Source organism: Carcharhinus amblyrhynchos, chromosome 6 (genome assembly GCF_965287045.1).
Source record: "Carcharhinus amblyrhynchos chromosome 6, sCarAmb.v2.hapA, whole genome shotgun sequence".
NCBI classification, from domain to species: domain Eukaryota; kingdom Metazoa; phylum Chordata; class Chondrichthyes; order Carcharhiniformes; family Carcharhinidae; genus Carcharhinus; species Carcharhinus amblyrhynchos.
Window position 1 is genome coordinate 114,371,657 of NC_137329.1, and position 20,834 is coordinate 114,392,490.

General features: G+C 44.2%; 1 protein-coding gene across 4 annotated transcripts in view; it reads right to left on the reverse strand.

Moving 5' to 3' along the window:
• scaf11 (SR-related CTD-associated factor 11) overlaps positions 1 to 20,834 on the reverse strand; it is a 79,552-nt gene that overhangs the window by 28,673 nt on the left and 30,045 nt on the right. For 3 of the 4 annotated variants that reach the window (XM_080191252.1, XM_080191254.1, XM_080191249.1), the window contains exons 4-7: positions 11,252 to 11,329; positions 6,617 to 6,699; positions 4,318 to 4,373; positions 3,876 to 3,979 (exon numbers count right to left, since the gene is read on the reverse strand). In XM_080191252.1, coding sequence (XP_080047378.1) covers positions 3,876 to 3,979; positions 4,318 to 4,373; positions 6,617 to 6,699; positions 11,252 to 11,329 — 321 coding nt within the window. The remainder of the gene's footprint in view (positions 1 to 3,875; positions 3,980 to 4,317; positions 4,374 to 6,616; positions 6,700 to 11,251; positions 11,330 to 20,834) is intronic. The other variant, XM_080191253.1, reaches the window with a different exon arrangement.

Sequence of the window (20,834 nt, forward strand, 5' to 3'; positions counted from 1 at the left end):
AAGGCGCCACACAAGAAGCTATTACATAATATCTGGACTCAGGAGATTGGAGTATTAGCATGGGTTGAAGATTGGTAAATAGATAGGAAACAAAGATTAGGAACAAAATGGATATTTTGAGGTTGAGAGGCTGTAGCTACCAGGGTACCACAACGATCTATTAATAACTGAGGTCTAATTACTATCTATAAAAATGGCTTAGGTGAAGGGACTGAAGTTGCTGATGATATAAAACTGGGTGAGAAAGTAAGCGAAGGTGCAAAGAGGTTGCCGAGAGATGTAGATGGGCGAGGTGAATGGACAACTGCACTGCAGATGGAATAGAATCTGGCAAAGTGCAAAGTTATGCACTTTGTTAGGATAAATAAAAAAACTATTTTGGATGGTGAGAGACTGGGAAATATCTGCATTCCGAATTACTTTTATAGGAATTGCAGGAAGTTAATATGCAGGTGCAACAAGCAGTTGGTCATAGGGTCTTACAGCACAGAAAAGGCCCTTTGGCCCATGGAATCTGCACTGACAATACCACTAAAGTCACACTAATCCCATTTTCCAGCATTTGTCCCATATTCTTGAATGTTATGATGTTTCAAATGCTCGTCCAAATACTTTTCAAACGTTGTAAGGTTTCCAGCCTCCACTATATTCCCAGGCAGTGAATTCCAGATTCCCACCATCCTGAGTGAAAAAGAATGTACTCAAATTAGGAAGACAAATGTTGTAACAGAACTTTCTTTCAAGGGATTGGACTATTATTTTTACAATTATCCAGACCATTGGTGAGGCCACACCTGGAATATTGCATGTAGTCTTGGCTCCCTTACCTAAGAAAGAGCATAGGGTGAGTGCAATGAAGTTTCAGTGGATTGCCCTATGAGAAGAGACTGAGTAGACTCAAACAGGAGTTGGCTACCTAAAACTGAAATGGGGAGAACTTCTCATTCAAAAGCTTGAGTGTCTTCGGAAATTTTCTGAACTAGAGAACTATGAATAATGTTCAGCCTTCTGAATACATTCAAGATAGCAGATGATAAGATTTTGGGGTATTCAGGGATGAGTGGCAAGGTGGAGTTGAAGTAGATCATCAGCCATGATCTTGCTGAATGGCACAGCAGCCTTGAGGATTCTAAATGGGCTACTCCAGGTCCTATTCCCTATTTTTATGTTATATTCTCAAATACATCTCAGGACTGAAATAAATGCAATAATAAAGGAGATACAAGCAATGATTTTTTTTTTAGGACATAACAGATACTGCTTAAAAACGAGACAGAGAAACAGAGGGTGAAAATATTTCAATACAAACTTAAACAGTAATTCCTTTTTCAATAATTTGTACTTCAAGTTAAATTATATTTATACTAAGCCAATAAGTTCTTGGTCACTCAGCCGTAAGACTGTTGTAAAAACCTAACTGGTCCACTAATATCTTTGAGAGAAAACCAGTTGTTCTTATTGGGTCTGATCTATGTATCAATCCAGTCACACATCAACATGGATGACTCTTATGTGCCCTCTGAAGTAACCTCTTGTGTTACAGCAACTTGCTGGTGCAGTGGTTTAAGAAGATAGCCAACAGCCAATTTCTCAGGGCAACTAGAACATGGGCAATTTAATGGCAACATTGCTAGTGATGTCCACATCCTGAGAGTGAAAGTAAAAATAAAAGTTTCAAAAATGCACCAAAAGAGCATTCTAAAATATGACATTGAGCACTGTTATTTAAAATAAAGGAAACTTCAGCTTTTGAACCAGCAAGTGTGACTATTTGAGCGTATATACTATTTAAGAGCATGAATTATGCTTATCCCACAACACGTCTTGACAAACTACTCCTGAAACCATTATTTTGGGATATTGTTACAGGAATTTTAGAACATAAGAAATAGGAGCAGGAGTAGGCCATCCAGCCCTTCGAGCCTGCCCCGCCATTCAATAAGATCATGGCTGATCTGTCGCTGCTCAGTTCCACTTTCCCGCCCTCTCCCCATAACCCTTAATCCCCTCTCTTATCAAAAACCCATCAACCCGCGTCTTAAAAATATTTAGCGAGGCAGCCTCCGCCACTTCAACGTCAGAGAATTCCAGTGATTCACTACCCTTTGAGTGAAGAAGTTCCTCCTCAACTCCGTTCTAAACCGCCCCCCTTTTATCTTGAGGCTGTGCCCCCTAGTCCTACTGTCTTTTTTGAGCGGGAAGAGTCTCTCCACCTCTATCCTATCCATCCCATTCATCATCTTATACGTCTCAATGAGATCTCCCCTCATTCTTCTAAACTCTAACGAGTACAAGCCTAGTTTATTCAGCCTCTCCTCACAGCTCAACCCCCTCAACTCCGGTATCAGCCTAGTAAACCTCCTCTGCACTCCCTCCAAGGCCAAAATATCTTTGCGCAGGTGCAGCGCCCAAAACTGCACACAGTACTCTAGCTGCGGCCTCACCAATGCCCTATACAGCTGCAGCAAGACCTCCCTACTTTTATATTCAATCCCCCTCGCTATGAAGGCCAGCATCCCATTCGCCTTCCTGACCACCTGCTGCACCTGCAAGCTGGGTTTTTGCAACTCATGCACAAGGACCCCGAGGTCCCTCTGCACCGCCGCCTGCTGCAGTTTTTCGCCCCGTAAGTAATAGTCCTTCCTACCATTCTTCCTACCAAAGTGGACCACCACACACTTGCCAACATTAAATTCCATTTGCCATTTCCTGGCCCATTCGCCCAGCCTATTTAGATCCTTCTGTAGACTCTCCACATCCTCCGCACAATTTGCCGTTCCCCCAATCTTGGTGTCATCAGCAAATTTCGACACCCTACACTCGGTTCCCTCCTCCAGATCATCTATATAAATGGTAAAAAGCTGAGGCCCCAGCACCGACCCCTGGGGCACTCCACTAGTCACCATCCACCAATCCGAATAGCACCCGTTGACCCCCACTCTCTGCCTCCTATTTGACAACCAATCCTCTATCCACGCTAACACCCTACCCCCAACTCCACGTCCCTCGACCTTCTGCAATAACCTCTTGTGAGGTACTTTGTCAAACGCCTTCTGAAAATCTAGAAGGACCACATCCACCGGCTCTCCTCTATCCACCGCCCTAGACACATCCTCATAGAACTCCACTAAATTTGTCAGACACGACTTCCCTTTAATGAAACCGTGCTGTGTCTGCTCTATCAAGCAATTCCCTTCAAGATGCCTCGCAATTTCCTCCTTAATGACAGATTCTAACATTTTACCTACCACAGACGTTAAACTAACCGGCCTATAATTCCCCGCCTTTTGCCTGGCACCCTTCTTAAACAACGGCGTAACATTAGCCGTTTTCCAATCATCCGGCACTTCCCCGGAATCCAGCGACGTCTGGAAAATAACCACCAAGGCATCCACTATCACCTCCGCCATTTCTTTCAGAACCCTCGGATGCATTCCATCCGGTCCTGGGGACTTGTCCACAATCAGCCCCTCCAGTCTGTCGAGCACCGCCTCTCTAGTAACAGTAATGTCATTAAGACCCTCCAGTCCTACCACCTTTCCATTGCTAACACCCGGCAAATTATTCACGTCCTCCTCCGTGAAGACAGAAACAAAAAAGTTATTCAAGACCTTAGCCATATCCCCATCCCCTACCACTAGGTCCCCTTTCTCATCCTCTAAAGGACCAACGTTCACCCTAGCCAGCCTCTTCCTTTTTATATATTTATAAAAACTCTTGCTATCCTTTTCTATATTAAGCGCTAGCCCAGCTTCATAGTTTACCAGTGGTCTATCCCTTCTAACATGCATTTTCGTACACATGTTTCTATGTTCAATCCCAGTTTAACACTGCATTGTCTACTACTCCGTAGACGCGACAAACCTTCCACTAACCTTATTTTTATTCTTCTTAGAAGTCCTGTCCTTTTTGTTGCAGGTCATGATCAATATGCTTTGTATTTCACAAAATTCTGTTTCTTGCAAAGCAGCGCAGTTTCCTGAAAAAACAAAAACTTCAATAGCCTTCTTCACTAAGTATTATTGTGACTGACCAAGCAGTCAGCTAAGGGAGAAAACCTTTCTTCAAAGACTATTATAGGTCTCTTGACTTATGCATATTTGACCATTTACAAGGTCAGGATTATCTCCAACAAATACTGCACTCAGGATCAAGCAGATATAATGGGTTGAAAACTTTCTTCCCTTTGGATTTTATGCTCTTGACCTATGTCCAGACAAAAATACAAATACAAAGAGTACAAAAAAAGTGCCTTTTCCAAGCATGTTTGTTTCCTTCAAACTTATGCTATGAACACAATGCTCATCTGTTACTTACTTTCACAATTCTCCTTTAAGCAAGTGCATAACCTGTCGCTCGAGGCAACTTCTTCCCTGTAATTTGAGAAAGAAAAATAGATGAGGTTTTTTGAAAGACCTGCATGATCTTGAGCTCCATTTTGTTGTCAAAATGATGGCAAGGCCAACATACGCAAGGTCTCAATCTAATATGAGCTTCTGGAAATGGCACGTGCACCATTAAATGCAAAATTGGGATGTTACTATCCAAGTTACATGCTTCTGCAGAAGTGTATTTTTCCACTAATATGCTAAGAAACTTGGCATTGAGACACATAAAACAGTGTGAAGTTACTGCACGTACGTGATATATATCCATAAAACAGATTAGAGAAACTTCACTTGAGTTAAAGGAAACTTTTTAATGGTGCAACAATAATTTATGGCCGAATAATTCCTCTGAAACTGAAACCTAACTTTAGCAAAAAACAAAAAAAGACTTTCATCACCCTTTATATTATCCATCCTTCCCTCTGTTTTCTTCTCTCTGTTCCCCCTGATTTGACACTGATTTAAATATTCTAACTTCCTTATTCACACTCTATGCAGGCCCTGCTGATTCTTGACTCTGACAGTTGAGATGCAAAGTTACTTGCCTTGTTCAAACAAGCCCTAAATTCCCTGTAGACAGCCCTGCACCAGTGCCTCTATAATTGCAGTAAATTCCAGTGCAAAATCTGACAAAAAGTCTGTGGGCAAGCGGAAGTGTAAAGAATGGCTGACACATTTAGACTACCAGAGAATATAATCCAGCCCATTTATTTTTATAAACTAATACGAATCAGTTGCAGGAATTCCCATTAACTATGTCAGGTTCTCTTGTATTAGTGAACCCAAGTCACTACTTTTAGATACAACACTGCAGAAAAATTACTTGGCAGTGTATCCATTATGGTTGTGCAGCCAGCTTGAAAATGCTCTTTGTCTATGCAGAATAAGCAATGAAATGCAACAGATCTGAAAACAAACTCAGAGCTACTCAAGGCCCACAATATTTTAAGACACCATTTGTCTAGAACTATCATAGCTCCTCTAATGCATGAGGGAACCAGAATTATTTCTTAAACAAACTATGCCTAGATTAATTCACACTGGTCCAACCACACAAAATCACCATCACATGTGGGCAGCACTGTGGCAAAGTCGTTAGCACTGCTATCTCTCAGCGCCAGGGATCCAGGTTCAGTTCTGGCCTGAGGATACTGTCTGTATGGAGTTTGCACATTCTCCCCATTTCTGCATGGGTTTCCTCCAGGTGCTCCGGTTTCCCCCCTCAGTTCAAAGATGTGCAGGTTAGGTTGATAGCCCATGTTAAATTGACCCAAGTGTCAGGGAGATTAGCAATATAAATGTATGGCATCACAAGAATGGGGCTTTGGTGGAATTGCGTTTGGTGCAGACTAGATGGACCGAATGGCCTCCTTTTGTGCTGTAGGGATTCTATGATTCTAAAACATCCTAATCGGATTAGTTTCCAGAGTACATTATGAACTCATAATAGCATTACATCACTGGAAACATCGTTACCAAAATTCCCAGTGCAAATTCTAATTTTAATGAACTGGTAACTGAATTTTATTTTATAAGATTAACAAGTTCAGCTCCTACACGATTATGCACACAAACACATACTTCTGTGAAACTGCCAGTGTTCCCACAACCTGGCATGAAATGGTTTTTCCTGTACTGCTTTGTGATCCATAAATCAAAATTTACTCTAGTATTGAAACATTCCAGCCATGCCTGCACCTGGGTCCCTAACTGCACACCTTCACCCTTCCCCATTATTAATATGACACACTTCAAAAAAGATGCACCCTGATAGATTAACGGTTGCTCAGTCTTGTCTGTAAGATATCAGCAATGTGGGTCAAGCAAACTTGGCTACTTGGAATGTGATCATTTTATGAGCAGTGGCAAGAATGGAAACATTATCACAGTTGTTGAACCCTTGTTATGCCCACATTATCCCCACATGTAATATGCACACAATATAGAAGTACCATTAGTAAAGGGCACACAATTCAAATAAAGTATCTGAAGCAACCATTAAGCTTTGCAAATACGCATCATTAAATGTGCAAAGCACGTACATATCTACTGACCAAACAAAAATGCTCACTGATTGTTTAAAAACCACAAACAATTTTGAACATTTTTTAAAAACAAAATTGCTGTGCCACCCAATTTTGGTTCCACTCTAACCCATGCCCAGATTTTTTTTTATTATGGGTTAAGAATAGATTTGGTCTAAAGTTTGATATTTTGGCAGTACATACCTTGTGACACCATGACAGTGCTCTTCATTGCTGCCTTCCTTCTGTTCTCTTGAATTTTTACTAACGCTCTGCTTCAAAGGTACCTGAAACGTAATTAAAACAGCAGAGAAAATGACATGCCATTTTATAATAAATTGATTTATTTTGCTGTTCTGAAGGCAGAAAGTGTAAGATTTCACACTAAACTGGGAGGTAAATTTTACTGCACTGTAGTGCCCACCTGCTGGTGGGAAAGGTGCTGGTGGTAATGCAAGAGCACATCAACAATCCTGATGGCTGCTCTGCAGCAAATAATGTTAATTGCTTTAAGGCTAGATTTCCTGTCTCAGGAAGAAGTAGTCCTATCTGGTGACCACTTCTGTGGTTACAAAAAGTCGTTGGTGTTGTGGGGGAGAGGGCACTGAAGTTTTGTTTGCAAAAATATACTTTATTGGTAAAATATCTGAAAGAACACTACAAATATCTCAAAATGGCCATCATATCAAGTGCAGTGGTATTCAGGTTTTCTACGTACATTATGTTGCACTCGGAGCTGCTTCAACAAAGTCCAAGAATATTACAGACATTTCAAAATGGTCACTACACATGGTGCAGAGGTATTTAAGTTTTCTACATAAATCAAGTTGTATCTCTGAGGAGCTTCCGTACATGAAAACATAGAAGATAGGAGCAGGAGGCGGCCATTTAGCCCCTCGAGCCTGTTCTGCCATTCATTATGATCATGGCTGATCACCCAACTCAATAGCCTAATCCTGCTTTCTCCCCAAAACCTTTGATCCTATTTGCCCCAAGTGCTATATCTAGCCTCCTTTTGAATACATTCAATGATTTGGCATCAACTACTTCCTGTGGTAATGAATTCCACAGATTCACCATTCTTTGGGTGAAGAAATGTTTCATCCCTGTCCTAAATGGTCTACCCTGTATTCTCAGACTGTGGCCATTGGTTCTGGACACCCCTACCATTGGGAACATCCTTCCTGCATCTACGCTGTCTAGTCCTGCTAGAATTTAAGTCTCTATGAGACTCCCCCCTCATTCATCTGAACTCCAACGAAAATAATCCCTCCTTACATCAGCCCTGGAATCAGCCTGGTAAACCTTCACTGCACTCTCTTGAGAGCAAGAACATTCCTCCTCAGAAAAGGAGACCAAAACTGCACACAATACTCTAGGTGTGGCCTCACTAAGGCCCTGTGCAATTGCAACAACACATTCCTGCTCCTGCACTCAAAACCTCTCGCAATGAAGGTCAACATGCTATTTGTCATCTTTACCACCTGCTGCACCTGCATGTTTATTATCTTCAGCAACTGGTGCACAAGGACACCCAGAACTTTGCTGCACACTCCCCTCTCCCAATTTACAGCCATTCAGGTAGTAATCTGCCTTCTTGTTCTTGCTTCCAAAGCGAATAACCTCGCATTTATCCAAATTATACTGCATCTACCATTGATTTGCTCACTCACCCAACCTATCTAGGTCACGTTGAAGGATCTCTGCATCTTAGTCACAGTTTACCCTCCTACCCAACTGGGAATCCTCTGTAAACTCTGAGATGTTACATTTTGTTCCCTCATCCAAATCATGACTATATATTGTGACTAGCTGGGGTCCCAGCACAAATCCCTGTGGCACCCCGCTAGTTACTGACTGCCAATTTGAAAAGGACCCTTTAATTCCTGCTCTGTTCTTTCTCTGCCAACCACTTTTCAATCCATCTCAATACACTTCCCCCAATCCCACACACTTTAATCTTGTGTGATAGTCTCTTTTGCGGGACTTTGTCAAATAGTTTCTGAAAGACAATTGTGATGCACGTAATAATCACTGTATACATTCAACGTGAGCCATACTGTTTGAGGGGGTCTGTACAATTATACTCTGCTCACTTCACAATGGCTGAAAAGTCCTGGCGATCTTCCTCCATTGCATCTCTTAGCCAGCTGCCCCAAGCTTTAGCATGTCACTCAGCATGAGTGCTGGACTTTGGAACATGCAACTCTGCAACACTCGAGGACAACTCTGTACTGGAAGACCAACAAGTTTTGGGCAGACCAGACAGCATCTTTCATTGATCTTCCTGCAGCAACTGATGTTTGTCTCAGACAGCATCCTTGGGAACGTATTACCACTCTTGGCCCAACATCAGCTGGCACAGCTAAAGGTGCTAGCTTACTGCATAGTGTAGGCCCACGGTTAGTAAGTTTGCAGATGACACCAAGATTGTTGGCACAATGGGACAGTGAAGAAGATCATGTAGGATAGCAATGGGATCTCAATCAATTGGCTCAATGGGCTGCTGAATGGCAGATGGGGTTCAATTTAGATAAATGCGAGGTGATGTATTTTGGTTGATCGAACCAGGGCAGGACTTACTCAGTTAATGGTAGGGCGTTGGGGAGGGTTATAGAACAAAGATGTAGGGGTACAGATTCATTGCTCCTTGAAAGTGGAGTCATGGGTGGACTGAGTGGTGAAGAAACATTTGGCATGCTTGGTTTCATTGGTCAGAATTGTGAATACAGGAGTTGGTACCTCACAAGAGGTTATTGCAGAAGGTCAGGGGACATGGAGTTGGGGGTAGGGTGTTAGCGTGGATAGAGGATTGGTTGTCAAATAGGAGGCAGAGAGTGGGGGTCAATGGGTGCTATTCGGATTGGCGGTTGGTGACTAGTGGAGTGCCCCAGGGGTCGGTGCTGGGGCCTCAGCTATTTACCATTTATATAGATGATCTGGAGGAGGGAACCGAGTGTATGGTGTCGAAATTTGCTGATGACACCAAGATTGGTGGAACGACAAATTGCGCGGAGGGTGTGGAGAGTCTACAGAAGGATCTAGATAGGCTGGGCGAATGGGCCAGGAACTGGCAAATGGAATTCAATGTTGGCAAGTGCGAGGTGATCCACTTTGGTAGGAATAATGGTAGGAAGGATTATTACTTACGTGGCGAAAAACTGCAGCAGGCGACGGTGCAGAGGGACCTCAGGGTCCTTGTGCATGAGTCGCAAAAACCCAACTTGCAGGTGCAGCAGGTGGTCAGGAAGGCGAATGGGATGCTGGCCTTCATAGCGAGGGGGATTGAATATAAAAGTAGGGAGGTCTTGCTGCGGCTATATAGGACATTGGTGAGGCCGCAGCTGGAGTACTGTGTGCAGTTTTGGGCGCCGTACTTACGCAAGGATATTTTGGCCTTGGAGGGAGTGCAGAGGAGGTTTACTAGGCAGATGCCGGAGTTGAGGGGATTGAGCTATGAGGAGAGGCTGAATAAACTAGGCTTGTACTCGTTAGAGTTTAGAAGAATAAGGGGAGATCTCATTGAGACGTATAAGATGATGAATGGGATGGATAGGATAGAGGTGGAGAGACTCTTCCCGCTCAGAAAGGACAGTAGGACTAGGGGGCATAGCCTCAAGATAAAGGGGGGGCGGTTTAGAACGGAGTTGAGGAGGAACTTCTTCACTCAAAGGGTGGTGAATCTCTGGAATTCTCTGCCCGTTGAAGTGGTGGAGGCTGCCTCGCTAAATATTTTTAAGACGCGGGTTGATGGGTTTTTGATAAGAGTTAAGGGTTAAGGGGAGAGGGCGGGAATGTGGAACTGAGCCACGACAGATCAGTCATGATCTTATTGAATGGCGGGGCAGGCTCGAAGGGCTAGATGGCCTACTCCTGCTCCTATTTCTTATGTTCTTATGGAACGTCTTGCTGAAGTTGCACAAGACACTGGTACAGCCACACTTGGAATACTGTGTGCAGATCTGGTCACCCTATTATAGAAAGGGTATTAAACTAAAAAGAGTGCAGAAGAGATTTACTAAGTGCAACTGGGACTTGATGGTTTGAGTTATGAGAGGCCGGATAGACAGGGTCTTTTCTCTCTGGAGTGTAGGAGGCTTAGAGGTGATCTTATAGAGGTCTATAAGATAATAAGGGGCATAGATCAGCTAGATAGTCAATATCTTTTCCCAAAGGTAGGGGAGTTTAAAATTTGAGGACATAGGTTTTTGATCAGAGGGGAGAAATACAGAAGGGTTCAGAGGGGCAATCGTTTCACACAGAGGGTGGTGAGTGTCTTGAACAAACTGCCAGAAGTAGTAGTAGAGGTGGGTACAATTTTGTCTTTTAAAAAGCATTTAGACAGTTACATGGGTAAGATGAGTATAAAGGGATATGGGCCAAATGTGGGTAATTGGGACTAGCCTAGGGATTAAAACACAGGGCTGCATGGACAAATTGGGCCGAAGGGCCTGTTTCCATGCTGTAAACCTCTATGTTTGCCATCGGTAAAATATTGGTGATGTCAGGATAAGGCCTTTAAATGGCCATTAATTGGCACTTAAAGGCCTCAATAGAGTCAAGGGTGGATCAGCTGCCTGACAAGGCTCCCTGCCTTATAATATTTCAGACAAGTCGGGGCAGGGGATGGCCGGTGGACAGGTTACCCGTTGGATTTTACATGCCCTTCCAGCCTTCTAAGCCACTGGCGTGAGAGCATAATGTAGTCCCAAGAATGGTCATTCTTGTGCCTTATTTCAATGACTATTCATCTGAATTATTTTGCACCTAGGTTCATTGTATATTGGATATTCAACCTGTATGCATATATTGAACTAAAAAAAAGGATCTGTACATTACCTTTGCGTTACTCTTTATGTTATCTTGTTTGTAAATCACACTGAATGACTTACGGTCTATTGGACAACAATTGCGTTTCTGCAAGACAGAGACAATTCCATTTGTAAACGTGATTCTTTTTGGGGTTACTCTTTTGTCTTTTACAGTATGTTCAATTATTATATTCAAGCAATATTAGCATGAAAACCATCCATTGGACGATAGGTTTTCACTGGAATCACCCAAATTGTACACTGGAATGAGATGAATACTCAATTTTCTAATCTCAGTTGTGCTATTGTGACTTAGATCTTTCCCACAGAATGCTAGATGGGCCATGTGGTCCTCTCCTGCTCCCATTTCTCATGAAAGGATGGGGAAGGCAAAAAGCGATGCAAAAAGAAAAGCAATATGAATTTCTCACATAGTACAGGAGGGGACCATTTGGCCCATCAAGTTTATGTTGGATCGCTGTAAAACTATCCAGTCAGTCCTATTCCCTTGCTTTTTTGCCAATTTCCTTTCAAATCATGATTGTTTCCACTTCCACCACCCACGTAGACAGCCAGCTCCAGATGATTACCACATGCTGCATAAAAACTCTCACATTTTCCCTGCCCAAAACCTAAAGTAGTCATGATGTGGATGTGCCGGCGTTGGACTGGGGTAAACACAGTAAAAAGTCTGACAACACCGGGTTTTAGTCCAACCGATTTATTTGATAGTAAACTCACAAGCTTCTGACGAAAGCTTGTGAGTTTACTATCAAATAAATCGGTTGGACTAAAACCCGGTGTTGTCAGACTTTTTACTGTCAAAACCTAAAGCACATAGGTGCCAAATCCTCCTCAAAACCATTTCATAGAAAATGAATTGCTCTAGGTGAAAGCGGTCATTATGTTACACGCCTGTTCCTATAGCCAAAGATAAATATTAATCCTTTTTGGTGGTCAGGGACATCTGAAAATAGGAGAAAAGATTAACATGTCTGGAATATGACTCTTTGCTAGCAACACCATCCTTTCAACGTGAATGGACAGGTTTGATCCATTCTACTTGAAGCTCCTCCAAACTCTGATGTTTTCTCAGAATGGAAAGTCCACTTTCACAGCCTGCTTTAATAATAATGCAGATGTTTTGAGTAGACTCACCTGCTGGAATTTATGATTTAGAGTCAGAACTTGTTCCTACATTTATCAGCAGCTCCTGTGTTCAATCCAAAACTATACTTACAAAGAATACCTGATCCATTATGAATTTCACAAACATACATGAAGTATTATTCAACGATTCTTGCATTCATATCACTCAATTGTGAATTTTGCAGACTAACTAAAGACTAACATTAAATCTAAGAAATGGAACACAGTAAGTAGAATGACTATCATCAGCTCTGGTTTGCACCTTTGAAAGAGTGGAATGTAGGAAAAATATATGTCTTCCAGGTCATAAGGAATAGTGTCTGCTAACAAGATCAGTTAAATTAATGAGAGGAGACTGCCTATAATTATAACACTACTCATTCGGGTTGCAAATTGCATCAATATTCAGAGATTGGCAACATGCAGGTCAAGTATATTAGAATTCAGCTCCCCACCCCACTGACTTCACTGAGAATTGGGATTCCATATGAGTTATCAGCTAAAATACAACAGTACTATAAATCTATTCACAGGGGTAAAAGGTTCTTGAGGTTTGCAACAGAAAACGCAACTTTAAAAACAAGCTGCATTCAAATGTTCTTTCTTCATTAGCTCTTCTAAATCATACTAAAAACACAGGCCAAATTTTCAGGTCTGAATAACGAACACAACAAAGTCTATTGCACTTTCAGGCCTGAAGAATTGGAACATATACTCCACTGTAATTCCACATATCATTGGCTGACTGGCAGCCACGAGTGCAACCAACAGAAGCGCGTTTTATTTTCCAGTTGTTTTAATGAGTTCTTCCAGTCTTCAGGCATAATTTTAAGGATTCTACAATAACTTGCATCAATAAAAGAAAACTGCTTAACTCCAAACATTCGTAATAGTGTATTAGAAATGCAAAGAAGTTCTCGCTGCTTCTTAATTTAAAATGCCTTTATTGCTCCACAGCTGGTCTGTAAGTGGGATGCCAAAGTAAAGGCTGAAAGAAGCTTACCTGCTAAATTCCTCTCCAGCATTATTCACCAAGATATTCCAGTTTTCACGCTGGAACTTAACTGACCTCCATTCTTCACCCCAGTGTCCCTGCCAACCTCAGCCAGAACCCCTGGGGCAAAGAGTAGACATCAGTGGTACAAATACTGTAATCCAGGAAATATTAACACATAGCATAATCTGTGGGACCCAACTTTGTCAGCCAGCACTTTGACACAAACAGAATTTACTTTAACATTTTGTTGGGCACAATGGCAAGAGCAAAATTGTCACTGTTGTTTAGCGTTGCTCACCTCACATAGCAGACTAGGAAGCACACTAGGAATCTGGTAAACTTATAATTCAGACATGAAGTTAGGCGAGGGGATTGTCGGGAAGGGGGAGCGGGAGGTATAAAAACGGAGGTAGCGGCATACAGCGGGCAGCGTCGGGAGCAGGAGCTGAGTGAGAAGGGCTTTGGCTCGCTGGGCTTAGGCGAGTGTAGGCTTAGAGAAGGTGAGTTGCAGATTTCTACCTTTTGCCACATACAGGAGGTTGGGACATGGCAGGGGCTATGGGGAGGAACATAAGCTGTGTTAGGTGCCGCATGTGGGAGTTCTTGGTGGCGTGACGCCTCCCCAAGGTCCACATCTGTGCTAAATGTTTAGAGTTGCAGCGCTTGAGGGCCCGGGTCAGGCAACTCGAGGGGCGTTTGGAGGATGCGTTTCTGGTCAGGGAAAACAAAGAGATAATGTCTAAGAACCATGAGCAGGAAGAGGTCCCAAGGGCTGAAGAGCAGGATGGGTGGATGACTGTTAGGCGGAAAAAGAGGAAGAAGAAGAGTAGTCATGGTCCCCCGGCCTCCCCAGTGGCCCCCCAAGATTCATCGACAGGGACACAAAAGGATAGGCAGGAGGGTCAGAATGACTTAGAGGGACAAAAGGGGGCTGGCAAGGTGATAGTGGTAGGGGATGGGAGGGTCCAAGGCATTGACAGGAGGTTCTGTGGGCAGAGGCGTGACTCCAGGATGGTGGTCTGCCTCCCTAGAGCAGGGGTACAGGATGTAACAGAAAGGGTAGAGGGAATTTTGAAAGGGGAGGGGACCCAGGCAGAGGTAATAATACACATAGGGGGACATAGGAAGGAGGAGTAGGGTAGATGTCCGTAGGCAATTTAGGGAGTTGGGGTCGAAACTGAAGAGCAGGACCTCCAGGGTGGCATTCTCTGGGTTGCTGCCTAGTACCAGCAGGGCTAGGGATGACGAGATCATTCAGCTGAATGCATGGTTGAGGGATTGGTGTAGGGTACAGGGCTTTACTTTTGTAGACCACTGGGAGGTATTTATGAGAGAAGGGCAACTGTACAGGAGGGGTGGAGAGAATTTGAATGGGAGGGGAACTAGTGTCTTAGCAGGGAGGTTAGCTGGTGTGTTTAGGAATGGTTTAAACTAATAGGGAGGGGGGGTGGGGATGTGGCTGGGAGGGAGTTGGGTGAAAGGAAAATTATCAGGGAGAAGGAGGTTCCGAGGGACACTGGTGGGTTGAACTGTGTCTGTTTCAATGCAAGGAGTGTGACAGGAAAAACGGATGAGCTTAGGGCCTTGATGTTTGTGAGGAAGTTAGATGTGGTGGCTGTAACGGAGACGTGGTTACGTAAAGGGCAGGACTGGCAGCTGTATGTTCCTGGGTATAAGTGTTTTAGGTGTGACAGAGGAGGGTTGGAGAGAGGTGGAGGGGTGGCACTGTTAGTAAAGGAAAACATCACAGTAGTGCAGAGGGAGGACAATATGGAAGAGTTAGGGATTGAGTCACTGTGGGTGGAGTTGAGGAATAAAAAGGGAGAGATTACGATGCTAGGGGTATACTATAGGCCACCCAACAGCCTGAGGTCGGTGGAGGAAGGCATTTGCAGGGGCATTTTGGATAGGTGCAGGAAGAATAGGGTGGTTGTAGTGGGTGACTTTAATCTTCCTGGAGTAGATTGGAGGGGGCCTAGAGCTGGGGGTATGGAGGGAGATGAGTTTGTAAAATGTGTTTTGGAGGGGTCCCGAGAGCAGTATGTAACTAGCCTGACTAGGGAAGGGGCTATACTGGATTTAGTGTTGGGTAATGAGCCAGGGCAGGTGGTTGAGGTTGAGGTAGGCAAACATGTGGCTAACAGTGACCACAAGTCCGTCTAATTTAGGATAAAAATGGAAAGAACATAAGAAATAGGAGCAGGAGTAGGCCATCTAGCCCTTCGAGCCTGCCCCGCCATTCAATAAGATCATGGCTGATCTGTCGTGGCTCAGTTCCACATTCCCGCCCTCTCCCCATAACCCTTAATCCCCTCTCTTATCAAAAACTCATCAACCCGCGTCTTAAAAATATTTAGCGAGGCAGCCTTCACCACTTCAATGGGCAGAGAATTCCAGAGATTCACCACCCTTTGAGTGAAGTTCCTCCTCAACTCCGTTCTAAACCGCCCCCCCTTTATCTTGAGGCTGTGCCCCCTAGTCCTACTATCCTTTCTGAGCGGGAAGAGTCTCTCCACCTCTATTCTATCCACCCCATTCATCATCTTATACGTCTCAATGAGATCTCCCCTCATTCTTCTAAACTCTAATGAGTACAAGCCTAATTTATTCAGCCTCTCCTCATAGCTCAACCCCCTCAACTCCGGCATCTGCCTAGTAAACCTCCTCTGCACTCCCTCCAAGGCCAAAATATCCTTGTGTAAGTACGGCGCCCAAAACTGCACACAGTACTCTAGCTGCGGCCTCACCAATGTCCTATACAGCCGCAGCAAGACCTCCCTACTTTTATATTCAATCCCCCTCGCGATGAAGGCCAGCATCCCATTTGCCTTCCTGACCACCTGTTGCACCTGCAAGCTGGGTTTTTGCGACTCATGCACAAGGACCCCGAGGTCCCTCTGCACCGTCGCCTGCTGCAGTTTTTCTCCACGTAAGTAATAGTCCTTCCTACCATTATTCCTACCAAAGTGGACCACCTCGCACTTGCCAACATTAAACTCCATTTGCCATTTCCTGGCCCATTCGCCCAGCCTATCTAGATCCTTCTGCAGACTCTCCCCACCCTCCACACAATTTGCCTTTCCACCAATTTTGGTGTCATCAGCAAATTTCGACACCCTACACTCGGTTCCCTCCTCCAGATCATCTATATAAATGGTAAATAGCTGAGGCCCCAGCACCGACCCCTGGGGCACTCCACTAGTCACAATCTGCCAATCCGAATAGCACCCATTGACCCCCACTCTCTGCCTCCTATTTGACAACCAGTCCTCTATCCACGCTAACACCCTACCCCCAACTCCATGCCCCCTGACCTTCTGCAATAACCTCTTGTGAGGTACCTTGTCAAACGCCTTCTGAAAATCCAGGAAGACCACATCCACCGGCTCTCCTCTATCCACCGCCCGAGACACATCCTCATAGAACTCCAGTAAATTTGTCAGACACGACTTCCCTTTAACGAAACCGTGCTGCGTCTGCTCTATCAAGCAGTTCCCCTCAAGAGGGATGAGTGCTGGCCAAACGGGAGGGTGCTGAACTGGGGGAAGGCGCGCTATAGCCGGATTAGGAGGGAGCTGAAGGACACTGATTGGGAGGGACTGTTAGCTGGCAAGTCCACGGTTGGCAAGTGGGAGGCTTTTAAGGGCAAACTGAAAATGTTGCAGGAAAGGCATGTTCCGGTTAAGCGAAAGGATGGGAAAGGTAGGATTAGAGAGCCATGGATTACAGGGGGTATCGAAGACTTAGTAAGGAAGAAGAGGGAGGCGTATGTTAGGTCAAAACAACTGGGTACGGAGAGTGCGCTGGAGGAATATAGAGAGAGTAGGAGGGAGCTAAAAAGGGGAGTTAGAAGGGCGAAGAGAGGGCATGAAATGGCTTTGGCTGATAGGATTAAGGAAAATCCAAAGGCATTTTATTCCTATATTAGGAGCAAGAGAGTAATTAGAGGGAAAATTGGTCCTCTTAGGGACAAAAGTGGGGAGTTATGTATTGAGAGGAATGGGGGAGATCCTGAATGAATACTCTGCGTCGGTATTCACGAAGGAGAGGGGTTGGGTGTCGTGCAGTGTCTTGGAGGGAGCTGTGGATCAGTGGCAGGAAATATCTATTACGAGGGAGGAAGTGCTAGGGCTTTTAGGTAGCGTAAGGACGGATAAAGCTCCAGGGCCTGATGGTATTTATCCCAGGCTGCTTAGGGAGGTGAAAGATGAAATTGCTGGGCCTCTGGCGCAAATCTTTGTCTCTTCTTCGGACACAGGTGAGGTCCCAGAAGACTGGAGGGTAGCAAACGTGGTACCGCTGTTTAAAAAAGGTAGTAGGGATAACCCTGGAAATTATAGACCGGTGAGTTTGACATCGGTGGTAGGGAAATTAATAGAAAAAATACTTAGGGGTAGGATGTATGAGCATTTGGAGCGTTGCGATCTGATTAGGGATACGCAACATGGCTTTGTTAGAGGGAGGTCTTGCCTTATGAATCTGGTAGAATTCTTTGAGGAGGTGACAAAAACGGTTGACGATGGGAGAGCCGTTGATGTCATCTATATGGATGTCAGTAAGGCGTTTGACAAAGTCCCTCATGGTAGAAAAGGTTAAGGTGCATGGGATACAAGGACAGGTAGCTAGGTGGATTGAGAACTGGCTGGGCAATAGGAGACAGAGGGTAGTTGTTGAGGGGGCCTTTTCGGGCTGGAGGCCAGTGACCAGTGGTGTGCCGCAGGGCTCAGTACTGGGACCTCTCCTCTTTGTAGTATACATAAACGACTTGGAAGAGAGCTTACGTGGTGTGATCAGCAAGTTTGCGGATGACACCAAGACGGCAGGGTTGGCGGATACTGAGGTGGAATGTCAGGTGATACAGCAGGATATAGATAGGTTGGTACATTTGGCAGATAGAATTTAATCCTGACAAATGCGAGGTGATGCATTTTAGAAGGAATAATGCAGAGAGGAGCTACGTGATAAAAGGTAGACCGATTAGGAGTATAGAAATACAGAGGGACCTGGGAGTGCAGGTTCACAAGTCTATGAAGGTTGCGACACAAGTGGAGAAGGTTGTGAGGAAAGCTTATGGAATGTTAGCCTTTATAGGAAGGGGTTTAGAGTATAGGAGCTGCCGTCTAATGCTTCAGTTGTACAGAACGTTGGTTAGACCTCATTTGGAGTACTGCGTCCAGTTCTGGTCACCTTACTACCGGAAGGACGTGGAGACTCTGGAGAGGGTGCAGAGGAGGTTTACCAGGATGTTGCCTGGCATGGAAGAACTGAGTTATGAGGAAAGGTTGGAGAAACTGGGGCTTTTCTCCTTGGAAAGACAGAGATTGAGGGGAGACATGATAGAGGTGTATAAGATACTGAAGGGAATAGATAGAGTCAATAGTGAGAGGCTGCTCCCTAGACTGGGTGCAATTATGAGAGGTCATGATCTAAGGGCGAGGGGGGGAGAAGTATAATTTGGATGTGAGAGGAAGGTTCTTCACGCAGAGGGTCGTGGGGGTATGGAACACGCTACCGAGTAGGGCGGTGAAGGCAGGAACAGTGGACTTGTTTAAGGTTTACTTAGACACATGAGCGAAACAAGGATGGAGGGTTATAGTAGGGGGAATTAAATAGGGTCAGAGCCTCGGGAGACACTGGAAATGCAGACTTATATGTTAACGTTTTTGTCTTTTTATTCCGCAGGTGGAGGTCCACCTTGTTGTCAAACAAGGGGCATGCACACGGTGGGTCGTGCGTGGGCTGCTCTTGGAGGTTCCGGGAGTGGCCTAGTACTTCGTGTCGGTGTGTGTGCTTGATCCTGGACCGGTAGACGGGCGCCGCAACAGCTCAGTGACTAGCGCTGCTAGCTGTGCAGATACATGGATTTGGGCCTGTGTCTGTGGGAGTTTGCGCATTCTCCCTGTGGTTGCGTGGGTTTCCTCCGGGCGCTCCGGTTTCCTCCCACACCCCAAAGATGTGCTCTTAGGCTGACTGGTATACCAAATGACACTATTCTCCCCTGAATCTGGCTAAGTTAGGGGTTCCACTCGCAGACACGCAGGGCAGGGTAGGTGTAGGAGGATGCGGCGGCGCAGGCTCGTTGGGCCGAAGGGCCTGTTTCCCGTGCTGGGTTGTTCTTTGTTGTTCTATGAATAACTTACAACAAAAATTAGTAATTTAAAGTTTCAAGTACTGGCTGTCCTGTTAAAATATCCCACCAGGCAATAGCAAATATTTCCTGATTTACAGCCCATAGACTGCATATTTTTGAACCATACCAAAATGGGGCACATTTGATAGGACTACTGCAAGAATGCAATTTAACATCCAAGCCTCTCCAGCTCTAGGCAACAGTGCACCTGGAAAAGTTATTCATTAATAGTGCAACTATAGCATATTCTAATTAAATATCTTTAATAAAAACAAGCTCATCATGCTTAAAGTAAAAACACTTCTTGGATCCTTATTTCAATGCCGAGCCCATGGTGACTTTCCTTTTTAATTCTAAATGGAATAAACAGCAACATGTGACATTTAGGCCACCTCAAAAGAACTACTCCAAAATACCAATACGAATTGCAGTTTAGCCAACTTCCTTAAATGTGGCATTACCATGAAGGAATCCATACAACATCAAAAAAACAAGAGGAGGAAATGACCAATTCCATCCCCTGTTCCCCTCTCCCACAATCACCCAATCTTTCGAATCAGGCAATTGTTTTGTTGATGCATTCATTTTGCAGCTGCATTCTGAACCCTGGCCACTCAACTACGCCATTTTTGAGGATGGAATTCCTTCAATAATGCGCTAATTGTGCAAAACGATCCTGGAACTTTAAGCACAAATTGCATTCAGTGCAACTCCAGTCCTTTGTGCTAAATCTAAAAACGTTACACGAGAAGCAGGCCCTGCCCAGACCAGCCATGCCCCAGCATGAATTCATCATTGTTGGGAGTTCCCGCTAATTGCGTTTGTTCTTAGGTTTTTGAGGAGGCTCCAAAAGAAAACTGGAATTTATGGGTACAAGGACAATAATAGATACATTTTGAAAATTAGTTTTGTTTTTAGTTTACTAGGGAACTCACTACGGTAACACGATTTAATTGGAAAGCGGTTTTAAACATTTGTAAAAAGCAACTCAGTTAAAATCAAGGTTATTCATAGGTGATGGAGTTACGTCGTTTTTGTGATGAATCAATTTTCAGCTGCAGTATTCAAATTATATCAAATTACCACTCTTAAATAATCAAGGAAAGCAATGTTTTTTTCTAAAACCACATTGTAAAATGCTGTCCTTGACAGATCTTACATTTGGTGATATGCCAATGAACTTGAGCGAATAACCAAGATTGGGGAGGGAGACATCCATGCTTTGAAAATAGGAATGACTTGCACGGAATCACTGACTGTGGCCATGGGGGAAACTCTACCATCTGATATTCTTGCACTTAAAATCATGCTTTGCAGATTATTCTAGAATAAATA